Source organism: Tribolium castaneum, chromosome 2 (assembly GCF_031307605.1).
Source record: "Tribolium castaneum strain GA2 chromosome 2, icTriCast1.1, whole genome shotgun sequence".
NCBI classification, from domain to species: domain Eukaryota; kingdom Metazoa; phylum Arthropoda; class Insecta; order Coleoptera; family Tenebrionidae; genus Tribolium; species Tribolium castaneum.
Genome location: NC_087395.1, coordinates 5,049,123 through 5,066,833, shown reverse-complemented (window position 1 = coordinate 5,066,833; position 17,711 = coordinate 5,049,123). Strand labels below are relative to the sequence as shown.

At 30.5% G+C, this 17,711-nt stretch overlaps 2 protein-coding genes and 1 long non-coding RNA gene across 4 annotated transcripts in view; all 3 read right to left on the bottom strand.

The window, feature by feature from the left end:
- The window catches only part of LOC658754 (MAP kinase-interacting serine/threonine-protein kinase 1), a 40,944-nt gene extending 31,790 nt beyond the window's left edge, over window positions 1–9,154 (bottom strand). The window contains exon 1 of one of the 2 annotated variants that reach the window (XM_008201042.3): window positions 9,075–9,154. In XM_008201042.3, the coding sequence (XP_008199264.2) occupies window positions 9,075–9,104 (30 nt within the window). In that variant the 5' untranslated portion in view covers window positions 9,105–9,154. Of the gene's footprint in view, window positions 1–3,086; window positions 3,220–9,074 lie in introns of those variants that run through there. The other variant, XM_064354621.1, reaches the window with a different exon arrangement.
- On the bottom strand, window positions 7,683–9,068 carry LOC107397566 (uncharacterized). Its single transcript, XR_010332902.1, has 2 exons — window positions 7,858–9,068; window positions 7,683–7,797 (listed from the first exon to the last, which is right to left on the bottom strand). It is a non-coding gene; the product is annotated as an uncharacterized LOC107397566 (long non-coding RNA).
- A 3,831-nt stretch (window positions 9,155–12,985) lies between the features above and the next one.
- LOC103314607 (uncharacterized) lies at window positions 12,986–14,640 on the bottom strand. Its single transcript, XM_064354857.1, has 2 exons — window positions 14,319–14,640; window positions 12,986–14,259 (listed from the first exon to the last, which is right to left on the bottom strand). Exons 1-2 carry the CDS (start codon window positions 14,511–14,513, stop codon window positions 13,057–13,059), a joined length of 1,398 nt encoding a protein of 465 aa, XP_064210927.1. The 5' UTR covers window positions 14,514–14,640; the 3' UTR covers window positions 12,986–13,056.
- Between the last annotated feature and the right edge of the window lie 3,071 nt (window positions 14,641–17,711).

Sequence of the window (17,711 nt, the reverse complement as noted above, 5' to 3'; positions counted from 1 at the left end):
TACAGGAGAAGAATAGTTGAAGCAACTTTCTTCGACAGAATTCTGAAACCACCACAAAAAAAACTTGAGAGAAGCTGTTCATGTCACGTTTACATTTTATTTTAAATCAGTATATTTAAACAATTTCAACACAAAATTATTTGTTCTCAACTACATGGTCAAAATAGCTATTTAAAGAATCACAAAAGAAAATTATCTACTCTTCAACTACAAAAAGAAAATAGTGAAAAGACTTTCTTCGACGAAATTCTGAAAACACCCCAACAAAAAAAAACATGAGAGTGAACCTTTTTGCTTAAAATCACTATTATTTAAACAATGGCCAGACAAAATTATCTAACCTAGCCTAATGGTGGAAAAAATAGATAGAAAAACTTTCTTCAACAAATTTCTGAAACCACCCCATCAAAAAAAAACAAAAAAAAACATGAGAGCAACTGCTCATTGTTACGTATACGTTTCACTTGAAATCAGTGTTATTTAAACAATCAACAAACAAAATTATCTAATCCTCAACTACAGGAAAAGTATAGTCGAAAAAAACCTTCTTCGAAATTCTGGAACCACCCTATTACTGTTTTTATTATCTTGAAACACATGTTATCTCAACCAGCACAAAACAAAATTATCTATTCTTCAACTACAAGACGAAAATAGTTGGAAAAACCTGCTTCGACAGAATTCTGAAACACCATGAAAAACTTGAGATGAGCTTTTCATTGAAATCAGTTATTTAATTAATCACAAGATAAAATATCTATTCCTCACCAACACGAGAAAATTAGTTGAAAAAACTTTCTCCGGTAGAATTCTGAAACCACCCCATTAAATAAAAAAAACTGTTGAGAGCAGCATTTTATCGTCACGTTTACATTTTACTTGAAATCACTGTAATTTAAACAATCACCAGACAAAATTATTAAACTCTCAACTACAGGAGAAGAATAGGTTAAACAACTTTTTTAGACAAAATTCTGAAACCACTATAAAAAAACTTGAGAGCAGCTGTTCATGTCACGTTTACAATTTATTTTTAATGAGTGTATTTAAACAATTTCAAGATAAAATTATCCGTTCAACTACAAGGTCAAAAAATAGTAGTTTGAAAAAAACTTTCAATAAAAAAAAACTTTTTAAACTTCTTTCTGTGACAGAATTCTAAAACCATACACCCAATAAAATAGTATATTATTATACGAGTTTTATAAGACGTTCTATTGTGGCTCGAATGGTTCTAGAGCACGACGAAGGAGTACTCCAATAGAATGAGTCCACAATTAAGTCTTAAGTGTAATATACTATTTTTTCTACTTTCTATTTTTGTTTGTGTTTGTTTAGTTTAATTTATCAAAATCTGTTCAAACTATTTCCTCTTAACTTTCTTAATTACTCGGGCTTTATCAATAAACGACTTGACGCTGTAGACAGATCATACAATAAATTACAGTTATGACTTATGACTGATGACACCCAAAAAAAACCCAGCACTGCCAATACAACTCCTAAAAAATTACTAAAACTAGTTGCATAAAAGTTCTCTTTGTAACTATATCCCACGTCATTTCATTGTAGGATTTTGCAACAGCGCATTTGCATTTTTTTGAATGAAATCGAGTACAAATTGAGAGTTTTTGGTGGGTTTTCTTAGCTCAAAGTGTGTCACTGAAATTTAGTTTAACACAGAATTCTTTTCTTGTACAGAAACCCTCAATTTGTGCTTTATTTTTCACTCCAAAAAATTCAAATGCGCTGTTGCAATTCTACAATGTGTTTTTTAATGATTCTCATCTAGTCGTCTGTGAATTTCTCATGTAAAATCAGAAAATGCCGCATCATGGAATGAATGATAGGCATTTAGACACCGAATATTAAAATTCTCCATTTACTAAGACTCCAATTGGTGAATTCGGAAATAAGCTTCGATAATAAAAGTGTTTTCTTGCCCGATGTAACATTTTAGTTGCATTTAAAAAAAAATTAAAAAAATTTATTAAATTTCTCAAATGACAGAAATGACACCTATTGACAGAGGATTCAACTAAGCAGAGCGGCACCAATTTTTTTTTACATGTAAACCAAAGTTAACAAGATGAGAATCATTTAAAAAAACGCATTGTACTATGAACTGAAATGGGATATATGTACTTTAGGTTTCACAATGAACATTTTGTGATACTAAAGTAGAAAAAAAACATTATTTTATAAAAAATGTTACTTTAACAATCACAAGATAAAATTATCTATTCTTTAACTACAAGGTGAAAATAGATGAAAAAACTTTCTTGGACGAAATTATGAAAACACCCCATCATGTTGCACCTTTTTGCTTAAAATCATTGTTATTTAAATAATTACCAGACAAAACTATCTAAGCATAAACAACTGGTGAAAAAGATAGTTAGAAAAACTTTCTGCGACAGATTTCTGAAACCATTCCATAAAAAAAACAACAAAAAACATGTTCATAGTCACGTTTACATTTCACTTGAAATCAGTGTTATTTAAACAATCACCAAACAAAATTATCTAATCCTCAACTACAGGAGGAAAATAGTTGAAAAAACTATCTTCGAAATTCTGAAACCAACCCATACTGTTGAGAGCAGTTTCACGCTTACATTTTACTTAAAATCAGAGTTATTTAAACAATCAGAAGACAAAATTATCTGTTCCTCAACCGTAGGTTAAAAATACAGTTGGAAAAACTTTGTGCGACAGATTTTTGAAACCACCCCATCAACAAGTTTACTTAAAATCAGTGTTATTTGAACAAACAAACGACAAAATTATCTATTCATCAACTACAGGTGAAATGTATAGTTGAAAAACTTTCCGCGACAAATTTCTGAAACAATCCCCTCAAAAAATAAAGTTTTAAGAGCAGCTGTTCATCGTCACGTTCACACATTTTACCTCTTGTTTCAACATTTGTTTTGTTGAACTGTGGTAATTAATAGACATGGGTTGAACACAACTCGTTAAGAATAAAAAGTAGAGCGATACTTGTTTGCCAAATACAAGATTATGGTAATAAAATTATCAGTATTATGACTGTAAAGCAAAAATGTGGATGATGTAAACTGTACCTGATTTTGCGTTATTCGATGTTTGTTTCCATACCATGCCACATTGCAAAATCGTATGTAACAGTGGAATATCTGGATAGAGCTTTTTAAGCAGAAATTGTCGAACGTCATGTTCTTGATGGATTACAGTACTGACAGATGACAATTTTTTATAAATAAAAATCTAAATACAAGTTTTCTTTTTTCTCTGAAACCAAACCCAAATCAAAACCGCTGATTCTGATATCGAAGACGACTAACCTTTTTTTGATTGTTTCCACAACAATCATTTTACGAACAATTAAGGTCATATTGTGTCGCAACAAGCTCGTAAAAATTGGAAAACAAAGTACCTACATTTGAAAAATGTTATCTATGAATTCTACCTTCGTCATAAAATATATTTCAAATAAGAACCAACGTAAATCTAGGAAAAGTAACAATAATCTTCTACAAATAAAAATTGGACAGAAGACTGAAATTTCAGTTCGTTAGCCCCAATTCTAGCAATTAAAGCAGTCGCTGATGTCATCACCATTTTTTTTTCATGCAGGAACAAAACTAAAACGTACAGAAATGTACGAAACATGAATTGGCACGGTTTCAGAATCGTCCTAAAATTAACACGGAGGTCAACGGATTTTCCGTAAATTTTATAAATAATACGGCACCTCCTCACGGATACAATTTTACCTCCGAATAATGGTTTTTGGCCGATGTACGCGGAAATTCTACACATGCGAGCAGCTTTCTAGGTTAAATATCTCTATTTTAAGGGGGTTGAACGAAATAAACCACTCGATTCCCCTAAGAGTGGTGTTAATTCGAACCACATGTGCGACTGGGTTGGTGCCAAAAGGCATGAATTTGCTTCCTACCGTCTAATTAAGATAAATGAATAAAATATTTTGGTTTGGTTTTTGAACAATTAGCAAGTCAAAATTTTAATCAAAAATTGTTAGCAGCTCATAAATAAATAAATCAAAAACGGGGATTTCCAATAAGTGAGACTACAGACCTAAAATTATCATACCAGATTCATGCTTTGTTGAATACTGACTAAAAATTTATTATTAAACCAAGTAAAAAAAGCAATGAAATAAAAACGTCTAGACAAAACAACGCAAACGTAATTTAAATTTTTAATCGGATCAAGAACATTACAGTCACACGAGATAGTACCTCACACACTCAAATGAAAAAAAAATCCCTATATTTAGAGTAGAATTGGGGCTATTAATTTTTACGATAGGGCTTCAATTTATTTATAACCTCGTTTATAACATAGAAAGATGCCAAATGCAGGTATAAAACGCGTTGTCTTTTATCAATGTTTAAAATTTGAAAAAATAACTGCTGACTATTTTTTTACACGAAGTGATTTTCAACCCATTGCCAGCTCATTTATTGATAAAAAAGAAGAGGCTCTCTGTTTAAAGCATATTTAGAGCTAGTGTATTATTTAGTTCTAAAAAAAATCAGTTCATCCAAATAGAAGACAACCAGTTATACACTACAAAATAAAGTGTCAAATCACGATGTGTTATTGCTTACAGTTTCCATTTACAAATATTTTTATACTTAAACCATCGTTCAACTTTAATGAATTATCGCGAACCAAGAAAATCGCGACTTCTAATGAAATAAAAATCGTAAAATTTTACACACCAGCCTGTACATTGATTAAGACCATTCCCGATTTTATTAATTTTTTTGTTAATAAATGAAGTCGAAGCAGTTTTGTGAAGTTTTGGGCATTAACTGTTAATTTAACTACAAGGTTTTTACCTGCTAGCCCATCGAACGCTGGTATAAATTTTTACTTGGTTGGTGAAATAATCGGTCTTTTTTATTTAGACGCAAACTAGACGCGTGATTTATTAGAAGATGGTATAATTTGCCAACAAAGGGATCAGTTACCAGTAACTGACCTTTTTGAAGCCCCTTATTTACAGTCTTGCAATAAAACTGATGCCTGCATTGAAATATCCCAACGAAACCTTTTACAATCTTACCCCAATTACAGCTCACATTGTCACCTAAATTTAGGACGCCACAAGTAGCAAATCATAAATAAAAATAATTTTTAAAGTTAAAATGTAAAAGTGTGTTTAATTCAAAATCTGATTGGTATTTTTCTTCGCTAATTTCGTAAAGAATAATCTGAAGTGAATACGCGTGGTTCAGTATAAAATTTAGAATTTGATTTTTTGGTCAAAAATTACTTTTTTTAATTATTATTTTTATCTGCAAGTGAAAAATTACCAAAAAATTAGGGGAGATACCTTTCGAACGTACAGTCAGGCGTGTAAATGCAATATTTTTTATTTAATTAGAAATCGCAATTTTCTTAGGTGCGCGATAAGATTGCCTCCACCTGGTACAATATCTAAAAGTTTTCTATTTTCCTCTGGATACCTTAGTGCTGCCAATAAAATACACATTATTTGAGGATGACCATCACTTTATGGTCGAAACACACGGTTATTCAAAATAAACGTTTGGTGTTTTTGATAAATAGTGTGAGTATTTCTACTTCTAATAATATTATTCTTCCTGTTTTTCCTTACTTAAGTCAAGCGAGTAATAAATACAAAAGGTGCATGATAAATACAAGTTTTCGTTAAACTTGCTTCAAAAAATATACAAAGTCCTTCCCCACTCGAGTAAAAAAGATGAGGGAAAATTATCAGTAAATATAAAATACACAAGAAAAATGAAATTAATTAAGAAAAATTAATTACCGTGTATGGTACGTGTATTTGAATGCAAATTGTTGTAATTTAAATATGAGTTTTTATTTATGAATAATTTTGTAATTTGTAATATTGTGATAAAATAACCAATGCTCGTAATTCGTGTTCTTCTTCATGTAAAATTAATGCAGGAAATCATAAAAAGAACAGTTTTTCTCATTAAATGCCGTTTACAAAACATCAACTGCAAATACATTTTATTTTGAGTTTAATTAACTGGTTGCTTGCATGCATTTTTTTCATTTCAACTCTCTATACAGGATAATTTAAAGTCTCGCAACAACATTCGAATGATAAAGAAAAGCATTGAAAAATGAATTCAAATATTTTTCGAAGCAGCTTTGTTTGATTTTTTTAGTTCTTTTTAGTAATTTCTACGGATATCTAAAGGTTAGGGTATGGAACGACGTACAAATAAAAAGTTCCCGTCCTAGATGTCACCGGGGACCACAGTTGTTACATGACCGCCTAAGTTTTCAGAGCTAAGAGTTTGGAAAAATGATTGTATTTGTATAAAAGTTCACACATTGCAAACAAAAACAAATACAGACAGATAGAGCATTAAATTCTCAACAGAAAGACATAAACTTAAGGCAAAAAATTTATCGTAAAAACAATTTTTTACGAATTTGCCCCTGCGCCACATTTTCCAAAACGCTGCGAATGGGGTTACAAATGCAAGAAAAATGTTAGGAAGAAGGTTGTAGAGAATTAAATTTTCTACAAAAAAGTCCGCGAAGCCATATTTCTATCTTCAACCATTTAGGACCCAAAGTCGTTCAAAACGCTCAAGCGACGAATTTACTTTTGCCGATGATCAAGTCCAGAAAAGTATACAGGGTGTTTCACATAACTTTACAAGGCCTGTGCCTAATGTACACACCAAAATATACAAAAGTCACAAAAGACCAATGACAATAATTGTTAGAAATATGATTCTAATGTATTTATCTTAATCACTAATTAACTAAAAACGTTGTAATTTTTTGAAGGGGTGTACAAGTTAGAAAGGACTATCCAATTTTTCAAAACTTGTAATCGAGTTCGTATCGGAATATGTATTGTTGGTGGCATTTTACAGGCGCATGCCTCGTAAAATTATGTGAAACACCCTGTATGTATACTTAAACAGTTGAAGATAAAAATATGGTGGCGCAGACTTTTTTGTAGAAAATTTAATTCTCTACAACTTCGTCCATTACACTTTTTTTTTAACATTAAGCGTATTCGCAGCGTTCGCAAAAATATAAAGTGGAACGCAAATTAATAATTCTATGTGATACTTCTTTGCGCACACTCATGCGAAAACGCTTAAAGTTCTCGGGTGGGTATGTAACTCGCTAACGCTCGTTGCATACCTGACAGCCCTCGAACTTTAAGCTTGTGTTCTCGCACATGTATTATTAATAACTATAAAACGGTACTATTTTTTTGGGTTCAGAAAATTCTGCGATTTCGTCTCCTAAGTTATAGTCCTCCGTAGTACTTTTCTTAGTAAACGTCTTAATTGTTGCTCTTTTATTTTCAACATTATGGAAACTATTGTCTTGTAGAATTTATTTGTTAAAAATATTACACAATAGGACACAAATTGGTGTTTTTAACAGGTATCTGCTTATGTTACCCAAGTTGCCACTTACGCTACCCAAATTCACGAAAAAATGATCTGAAGTGTTAAAAACTTCACACAAAAATCTAACCATGGAGAAAAAAGCTCCAATAGATTTATCATAGAAAGTTTTAACTCAGAGATGTCTTTTATCACTTTCTGAATCATTTTTTATTCCTTTTTAAAAAGATTTTTCCTAAGTACAATGATTCAAAAAATGCATAAGTAAAAATAATATAATATCAATGCAAGTACCAACACAAAAGATTTTTATTTAACAACAAATTATTTTTAACAACACATTTAATTTACCGAAGAATGTTTCTATCCAGTCTCTAATTAATTCTTTTTCTCTTCATTTAGTAAACTACAAAGCATAAGTTGTAAAAATCATCAAGTTGAAACCTAATTATTTTTTTCCAGTCACCTGCAGACATTTTTTAAAATTCTCATATTTGATGATATTTGACCCTCGAGCGTTCTACAAACAAAAAAAATTTTTTTTCATTATCATGCTAGGTTGTTTTTTACAATATCTGAATTTTACTACCTTCATTTTTTGTTTTTAACAAGTCTCAAAACGCTCTAGTACAAGCCAATTGAGTTGGTTCGAATTTAAAATATTTGGTTTTTTATTTTGCTTGTTTTTAATTCGTTTTAGCAAGTTTTTGAGTAAAATTTCGTCAGTAAAACTCAAAAGAAAAATTACTGAAAACAAATATATTATCCTTTTTCAAACCATTAAGTACATTTTTAACTTAAATCATTAGTTTTTTGTTAAAACAATATATCTGTTATTTACCTTGTGTAAATCAGGCGACCTTTTCACCTGGAATTGGGTATTTTTACTAAGTAGCAACACTAAACCCAAGACAGGAAAAATAAAAATTAAATATTTTTTATATGCAAAAAAAGTTTTGTTCATTCAAACAAAAAATCAGCGATTCAACGATCTTCAAAAGAAAAAAATATTTTGTGAATTTCTTAAACGAATGACTATTCTACAAGTCAATGAAATAACCACGAGTATAATAAAAAGTAACTTTAGTGTTGTGGTGTCCCTATAGAGTTTTACGCTAAAATTTCTGACAAAAAGGAAATAGGTAATATCATTACTCAATCATGGACTTTTGAAGCGATTTCTATGACAATGACATAACAATAATAAAAAAGCACTACTTTACGGACGAATTTGTGTCAAAAACAGTCCGTAAAGTACTACTTTACAAGCAATTTCTGAAGAAATAGTTTTTTGCGCACTATTTTTGGCCCTGAACCAAAGGTATTCGATCAATCCACGTGTTGTTTTAAAAACACGTTGACAAACGCCGGTTACACAGAAACTACGCCTTTAAAATCGCAAAGCAACAACAGGACAGGTGATATTTTATCAAAAATCCTTCAAGGTCAAATAAATAGAACAGTGGACCGCCCAATTCCTGATTGCACATTTGGCAATTCCTGCACACTACTCCGCTGGTTTACTTGAACTTTTGCTTTCAATAAAACACATCGTGACGATTTCACTATAAATAGCATCATTCGAGTTACAAATTTTACCGATGCTGCATTTTTCTCCAATTTGCTAATTATTACATAACGAGCTGTCACGTGTCTTTATGTAAATAATAAGAAATTACTTACCGACTCAGACAACACTTTCAGGCCCGCCATCTTACCCACAACAAACTACATTTGGCGCGTGCGCACAAGAAAGGAGGTAAAACTTGTGATTTAAAAATCGTTTCATAAGTTAAAAAAGTCTCGGTTTGTACAGTTAATTACCCATCTAGTTTTTTGTATTCCTCTTTTTCTTCTTTACTCTGCTTCTTCTTTACCTTCAGAGTCGTTATTCTTCAGCTGACCAGAATTACTTTATATTATTTTGGTCACAATTATTTACCACTTTTTCTAGTAGAAGCAATGTAGCAAAACCATTAATGTTTGGCTCATAACATAAAAGCGCTTAAATGTTTAAACAAGACAAAAATTGCATGATTTTTAAGCTATGTTAGTAATTTTTGGGTTAATTTTCACGAAACTCCTCAAATTAATTACGTGGATATTGAGGTCCTTAAAACACGCGCGGTTTTCGAGCACGACGGCGTAGTCGGAGTACTCGAAATAAAATAAAATAATAAAATAAAATAAAATAAAGTGTTTTAAAGACCGGTTATCCACGAATACTTTACATAATTTTTTTTACTGGTACACTAAGAAATCATAAATACTAATATTAATCTTACAAAAATTGGAAATAATGTAATGTGAGATCAGTACACCTTTCGTTGTCATTGAATTGATGGTCATTATAAGAAAAAATCATTAAGGACACACTTTAAAAACACTGTATTAATTTCGACGAAATTTTCCAAAAAACTGCGTTGTAATCAGATAGCATTCATACGAAAAGCACACGAAGTGAAAGATTTATTATTATTTCCACTGTAAGCCTAATTAAGATTGTTAAAAAACACATCGTGAAAAAAAAATAATTTTCCTGACGAGTTGAACACAAGATTTTATAAAGTACATAACCCATTTAGGCAAAGTTACAATTTTCTACACTCAAATAAATATTGTAAAGCTATAAAATTCTCCACCGAATTTTACAAAAGGTAATAAAAAGTTGAGTTGGTCAACTTCTTCGTAATTTTTCTATCGGATTTGACGCAATTTAACAACAGAAGACAAAAATTGCACAATTTTTAAGCTATTTTGGTAATTTTTGGTTTGATTTCGAAGAAATTATTCTCAAACTAACTTCGTTTAACACCAATAGAGCGCTTAAACTTTAAATTTAAATTAAATTAATTTGTCCAATTTGGCAAATATGTAAAAAAATACAAAACTTTGGCTGAAGTACCTGGTAAAACGCGTGCAAAGAACAAAAATGCTATTTCATTTAATTTTAATTTAAAATGCTATTCTATTTAATGATTTATTGTGATAATTTTTTTTCCGAAATAATTGCGTTTCAATCTGAGAAGCATTAATACAAAACGCAAAAAAAGGTAACAAAATGTTCTAAGCCTCAGTTTTTCTATGAAATCTGACGCAATTCAGACAAAAAAATGAGTGCTTACTTAACTCACACAAGTGTTTAAACGTTCAAAAAAAAAACTGCACACTTTGAAAACTACCATTGATGCTCAGTTTAGTTTTTTTGGCAAAATTTATTAATTCAATTGATTTAATTGAAACTTGAGTGTTTTCTTTTTCGTGTTTCATCATTTTTTTTTAGTGATAAAAACAAATGATGCGTAAGTTTTTTTCCTTTTAAATTTTTCTCCTCCTGATGGTCGAGGAATACACCTCTACCTTCGTGTTTTTTATTTTTTCGTCCACTTCATCTTGCTCAAAAAAAAATACCATTTCTTCTAAATTTGATGATATTTAATAATAATGTTCCAAAAAAATCGTTTCAACCAAAAAAGCATTCATAAAAAACGCCCAAAAAAGATTTAAAAATGTTAAATTAGTCTCAATTACTTAGTAATTTTTCTATCAGCTTTGACGCAACTTAGCAAAAAAAACTAAGTTTTTAGCCCACAAAAGTACTCAAACGCTTAAAAGAGACGAAAACTGCACAGTTGAGCTATTTTACGTAAGCCTTAATAAATTTCCTTAAATTAATTGCGTTTATTATCATTATTACAAAAAAACATGATAAAATGCTTGAAAAACAGCAGTATTCTCACCGAACTTAGTAATTATTCGACGAAATATAAAATAATTGTACTTTTTTTAGCTAAAAGACATGGTAAAAAGCTCGAAGAGAACAAAAATGTCATATTTCGATTCAAAGTGATCATTGTTTATTATACTTTTTACACAAATTTTTCCGAAATAATTGCGTTTCATGTACAACGCACGAAATTTGTAAAAAATGTTTTACTGGTCTCAATTATTAATTTTTCTGACAAGTTTAACGCGATTAAAAGCACAAGAAATGAGGTAAAAAATTCTGACTTAAAAAGAAATATTTCATTAAATCATTTGATAAAACAAAAAGTCGCCATGTTTACAGTCAATTACCCATCTGCATTTTTCTTCTTCTTGTGCTTCACCGGACTGTCTATCTCATTCTCCACTTTCTTCAAAAAGTGAAAAATTAACTAACTTGTTTCCTTATCTTCTTTTTCTTCCTTTTCCTTTTTTCCCTTGACACAAAATGATCGGTCTCTGGTTCCACTTTCACCGTTTTCTTTATGTTGCTCTTCGCGCTTTGCTCATTCTCATTCAAATCTTCGTTGTTCACTTCCGAATCTTTATTAATAATTCCACTAACATATAACATTCTGGGAAAAGTTAGTGAGTTTTCTTTTTTTTTTTTTTCGTCCAGAAGAATCTCAAAATTGATCATCCACTTCAGCTTTTAATTGTTGTTTCGTTTTGTTTTTCTTTTCACAGTGTGACCTCAAAGCCTTATTCATCATCCCCCGAGGTGATTATCTGATTTTTATTATTCTTCATCTGACTGTCTTCTTTTTCTTCATTTGTTGCAAAGCCTTCTCGATCAAATTGTCAATTTCCCTTGTACTTCTTCACTCAACTTTTTTGTACTCAACTCCGAAAAGTGAGTGTCTAACTTTAATTTCAGGAAGCGCTAGTTTACATTTATCCACATTCACAATATTGTCGTCACGTTTATTTTTGTGGTATTTACGATGTTTTAAATTAGCAAGAGGTTTAATTAGAATTACTTTAATGCCTCGAATGATTAAATTAATCGATTTAACGTCTTCAAAAGTTGTCTTAATTATGTATTTTTTCCCTGATTTATTTTCAGTTTAATATTTTATCGAAATTTGTTAATTTCCCCATAAAATTTGAGTGTTTTTTACGTGTTCCATCATCTTTTTCAGTGATAAAATCAGAAGATGCCACCAGTTTTCTTTTGCTTTTAATTTTTCTTCTCCTGATATTCGGGGAATAACTATACTTTGCGTTTTTTTTTACTTTTTTTAACATCATCTTCCTCCAAAAAATACAAAAATGCCATTTTTTACTAAATCTGATTAGTTCCGATAGAATGTTCCAAAAAAATTGTTTCAACCAGAAAAACATTCCGAAAAAGGTATAAAATGTTAAATTAGTCTCAATTACTATTACTAAATTAACATTTAGCAAAAAAAACAACTAAGCTTTTAAGTCACAAAAGTGCTTAATCGCTCGAAAAAGACGAAAACTGCAGAATTGTTAATCTGTCTTGGCTTAGTTTTGATGAATTTCCTCGAATTAATTGCGTTTATTATCACTAAAATCATGATAAAACGCTTGAAAAAGTCAGTATTTTCACCGAACTTGGCAATTATTCGGCAATGTTTTCACAAAATGTAAAATAATTGCGTTTTTACTGTTTTTAGCTGAAAGACTGTAAAACGCTCTCGAAGAAAACAAAAATGTCATACTCGAATTCAAATTGACTATTGTTTATTATAATTTTGACAAAATTTTCCGACAAATGTAAAAAATGTTTTTTGGTCCCAACTATTTAGTAACTTTTCAGTCAGGTTTAAACAATTTGACGCACAAGAAAGAAGGTAAAAAACTGTGACTTAAAAGAAAATATATTTCATTAAATCATTTGATAAAATAAAAAAGTCGCCATGTTTACAGTTAATTACCCATCTGCTTTTTTCTTCTTCTTGTGCTTCGCCGGACTGTCTATCTCGCTCTTCACTTTATTCAAAAGGTCAAAAATTAACGAATTAGTTTGCTCATCCACTTTTTCTTCCTTAATCTTTTTCTTCTTCTTTTTTGGCGACGTTCCCTCACTTGACACAGAATGATCCGTCTCGGGTTCCACTTTCACCGTTTTCTTCTTCTTCTTGCTCTTTACGCTTTGCTCAGTCTCTTCCAAATCATCGTTGTTTACTTCCGAATCTTTATTAATAATTCCACTAACATCAAAATCGAAAAGTGGTAAATGTAAACCAGGGATTACCGTACTGTTGACCAAATTGTTTCCGTGTTTCTTCTCTTCAAAACTGTTGTTACTTTCGAATGTGTGACTTGAGTGTTTTCTTCGTTTTTCATCAGAAGATCCCTCATTAAAGCTACTCTTACGTTTCTTCTTCTTCTCATCTTTCTCGTCTTTATATTCGGGGGATACTTGATGCGTTTTCTTCTTTTTCTCGTCCAGAGAAGACTCGTAAAATTGATCGTCCACTTCAGCTTTTATTCGGTGTTTAGATTTGTTTTTCTTTTCACAGTGTGATCTCAAAGCCTCAAAGAAAGGTCCATCTTGTTCATCATCCCCCGAAGTGAATGCTTCTTGCTTAATTGGTTTTATGTTATTCTTCACTTGACTGTCTTCCTTTTCCACGTGTTTATTCTTTTTCTTCTTTTTCTTAATTTTTTGCAAAGCCTTCTCGATCGAGTTGTCCAATTTCCTTTGTACTTCTTCACTCAACTCGATCTTCTTTTTGTACTCAACCCCAAAAAGTGGGTGTCTTACTTTAATTTTTTCAGGAAGCGTTGGTTTACATTTATCCACATTCACAATATTGTCGTCAGGTTTATTTTTGTGGTATTCACGAAGTTTTAAATTCGCGACAGGTTTAACTACTTTAATGCCACGACTGATTAAATTAATCGGTCTAACGTCTTCAAAATTTGGCTCAATTATGTATTTTTTACCACTGATTTTGAGTTTAGTTTTTTTGTCGAAATTAATTAATTTCCCGATGAAACAATCCGAATCTAAAGTGCTAGGAACTTCCAGTACGCAAATATCGTCATCTTCTGATACCACATCGTCTAGTGCGACCTTCTCTAACTCAGGGTGTTGCGAAATAAAGTTTTTCAGAGGGCTTGAAGACAACTACAAAACGTGTAACACACCAAGTGTGGTCAAATTTGTAATATATTTATAAAAACTACCTTTTTTTTCGGACTCGGGGTCGCTTTTTCTACTGATTTTGGTGGCGGGGGTGATGGTGGGGCTTCGTCCAAGTCTGAGGGGTTAGGTGAAAGTGAGCTTGATTTCGTTTGGATATTTACTTTGATGATTTCTGCATCATCGGCTTCTGATAATTCTGCACTTTCTGAAACTTTAGAATGTCTGCGTTTTTTCATTTTAAATGTAAATATTAATTTTTATAAAAACGGTCAAAATTGAGGTTATGTCATAATTAAGAAACGCGCGGTGGAGAGCGGAAAGTGGTTTTAGTGTGCACGAGGCTTGGTGTACTGCTAGTTGCCTAACATGAGATAAATTTTAATATAAAAATTGATAAAAATAAAAACATTGAAAACGTTTACGATTTTATACAAAATTATAAAATAATTTTTCAAAAAAACTTTTTGTTTAAACAATCATTAACGTACAAGACTAAAAAAAACAGTGATATTGCTTTGTGGTGGCATTTAAAAGTGTTTTTAGGCAACTTGGTATACAGATAGTTTATTAAAAAAATTTTGGTTCACAAAAATATGTACAACGCTCAAGATAATTGCAAAATTTTACTCTTTGGACAATTTTTAAGCTAATTTTATTAAAACTTCTTTCAACCAATTGCGTTTATATCCCATTTCATTTCATAGCAGATTTTTTTTACAGCACATTTGAATTTTTTGGAATGAAATAAACCACAAATTGAGAGTTTCTGTATAGGCAAAGAAGTCTCTGTTAAGCGAATTCTCAGCGACAAATTTTGAGCTAAGAAAACCCACCAAAATCACTGAAAAAATGTAAATGCGTTGTTGTAAAATTCTAGAATGAGCTGAAATTGCATATAAAGCCGAAAAACGAGATAAAACCCTAAAAAAAGTATAGGATAAAGTTATTTTCAATTTAATTTTACACAAAGCCGGCACATTTATGATAAAATTTGCAAAAAAACATTCTAAATGTTTAATCCATTTTAATAATTTTTTCTCAAAACAGAAGATCTTTATAGATAGTTTCGCGGTTTAAATTTTACGAAGTATCAACTGCGTTGCAATATTTAAAAAGCATTCATACCAAATAAACGCTCCAAAAAACGAGAACAACGTAATTGTTAACTTTAATTTTTCTGCACATTCTTTTTAAAATTTTACAATTTATAAGACAGATAGTTGTGTTTTTATCTCAACAACATTAAAAGCTCAAGAAAGATAAAAAATGTTAATATCGACTCAAAGCATACAAAATAAGATGATTAAAAAAGCATTAATTTGTAGTTATAATTAATTATTTAACTAGATTTAAATGAAATTAGCAAAGAAACTGAGATTTTATTCCATAAACTACGAAATCTAAAAAGCGTTTATACTAAAATGCTGGAAAACGGTAAAAAATGTTACGTTCGTCTTAATTATTAAAAAAAATTAAGTTTAAATTAATTATCAAAAATGCTAAATTTACACCATAAATTTTGACAATTTTTGGCTTAATTTTTGAGGAAATTCCTCGACTTAATTACATTTGTGTCTAAAAAAAACTTTATTTTAACACTTTTGCAAAACCAAGTTAAACACCCGTTTAACGTTTTTGTGTACATTTTTTCAAAAAAGTAAAGAAAATGCCATTTTTAACATAATTAAATAATTTTATATTTTATATAATTGAAAAATATCTTAAATAGAAATTCTATTTCAATTTGTAAAGCCGTTAATACTAATCTTTCATATTAATTAAACCGTCGAAAAAAACAAAAAACCTATTATCTACAAAAGTAACTACACAAAAAATGAAAAAGTTTCATCTTATAAAATGTCAAATTTTAGTTGTTTAGTAGTTTTAGAGAAAAGTTGTTGGGTATCTATGATTTTCGTTCTAGAAAGGAATGGCGAACGTATATGAATATGATACAGAGTGTCTTTTTTCAGCTTCACCATAGGGATCTCAGTTCGGTTAAATTAGTTAATTACGGGCAAAGTTTTCCATTTTTATGCTAAACAATTATCTGAAAGAAAATTTTGTGTCATTTGTAGTTTTTGAATTATTGTAAAAAAATATTCTTACAATTTTCGTTTTTAATTTTTTTTAGTGAAAACTAAGAAAGTAGACGTTTCTAAATGGGGCGTTGTTCGGACCCTTTCTTACAAGTAATCTATTAGCTGCTTCAAAACTATAAAAATGCCTACGTCAAGTCGCATTTTATCGAATTATTTTTCTTACATAAGATTGATAAAATTGTAAAGTTCTTATTAATGGTTAGATCTCTCATTGAGTGATTAGCTATTAGTTTTTTGAAGTGCATGAATAATTTACAACAGCTAATTTTGAAAGAAAGTGCGACGTTGGCGTTTTTATAGTTTTGGAACAGCTAATAAATCAGTAATCGTATTTTCCAATGCGTTCTTGATGTCAGAGTTACAACACTCAAATTTGTTTTTTTTTTATAGAAGCCATATTCACTTTTTGTATTTTTGAAAACTCTTTTTATTCCTGATTACAACGATGTATTACATGACAGAATATTACATGCTGATTAAAATTAAGAAAAAAGCGTTTATGCAAAGAATGCAAAAGAAAAATTGTAAACTAATTAATTTTTAGCAAAAACATTGATGAGAATACAAAATAAAAAGTTTTGCTTGACGCGAGCTGACAAAAATAGTAAATTAGTTTTTGAAAAGCGCGCTATTATCCTTGCCAACCAGTAACTAGGGACTTTGTAGTTTGCACTTGTTGACTTTCCCTCTTTTCTGCTTTTAGCCACAGAATAACAGGTTTTACAGAAACGCATCTATCCTTGTCCCGATAGAGCGAAAATGTCACTAGCACATCTATTGTGGCCAGCGCGTACTAAGTGTTATCGCGGGCGATTTGAATTGCCCGTAGTTACTTTTCTTTTAAAGTGATTGCATTTTTCGTATTGTTTGTAAATATTCACAACAATAGTTGCTAATAACACTTTCTGATGTTAGACAACTATTGTTGCTGAATATTTACAAAGAATACGAAAAATAAAATATGAGAACAAATAAAGACAATAAACTTGTAACAAAAATTTATTATCACTAGTCCAATATACACGATACGATAACTATAAACTAATCATTGATCCATCAAATTATTTATATTCCCACAATAAAAAAGTTCAAAAAAGCACACACACGAAAAAAACCACAAAACAGTACTAATTTCACATAAAACAAAGCCGAAGGCGAACACCAAACAAACCAAGCACAAAATGGCGATTGGCACAATGGCAACTGTCACAGGTCCACTGTTAATTTCTGCCGATATTATAGATAGCTTCGCTAAAATTGACTATACGTGTGTGCGACATCTGCGATGGCAAGCCGAACTACAGTCGATTTTGAATTTGGCGCCTATACTTG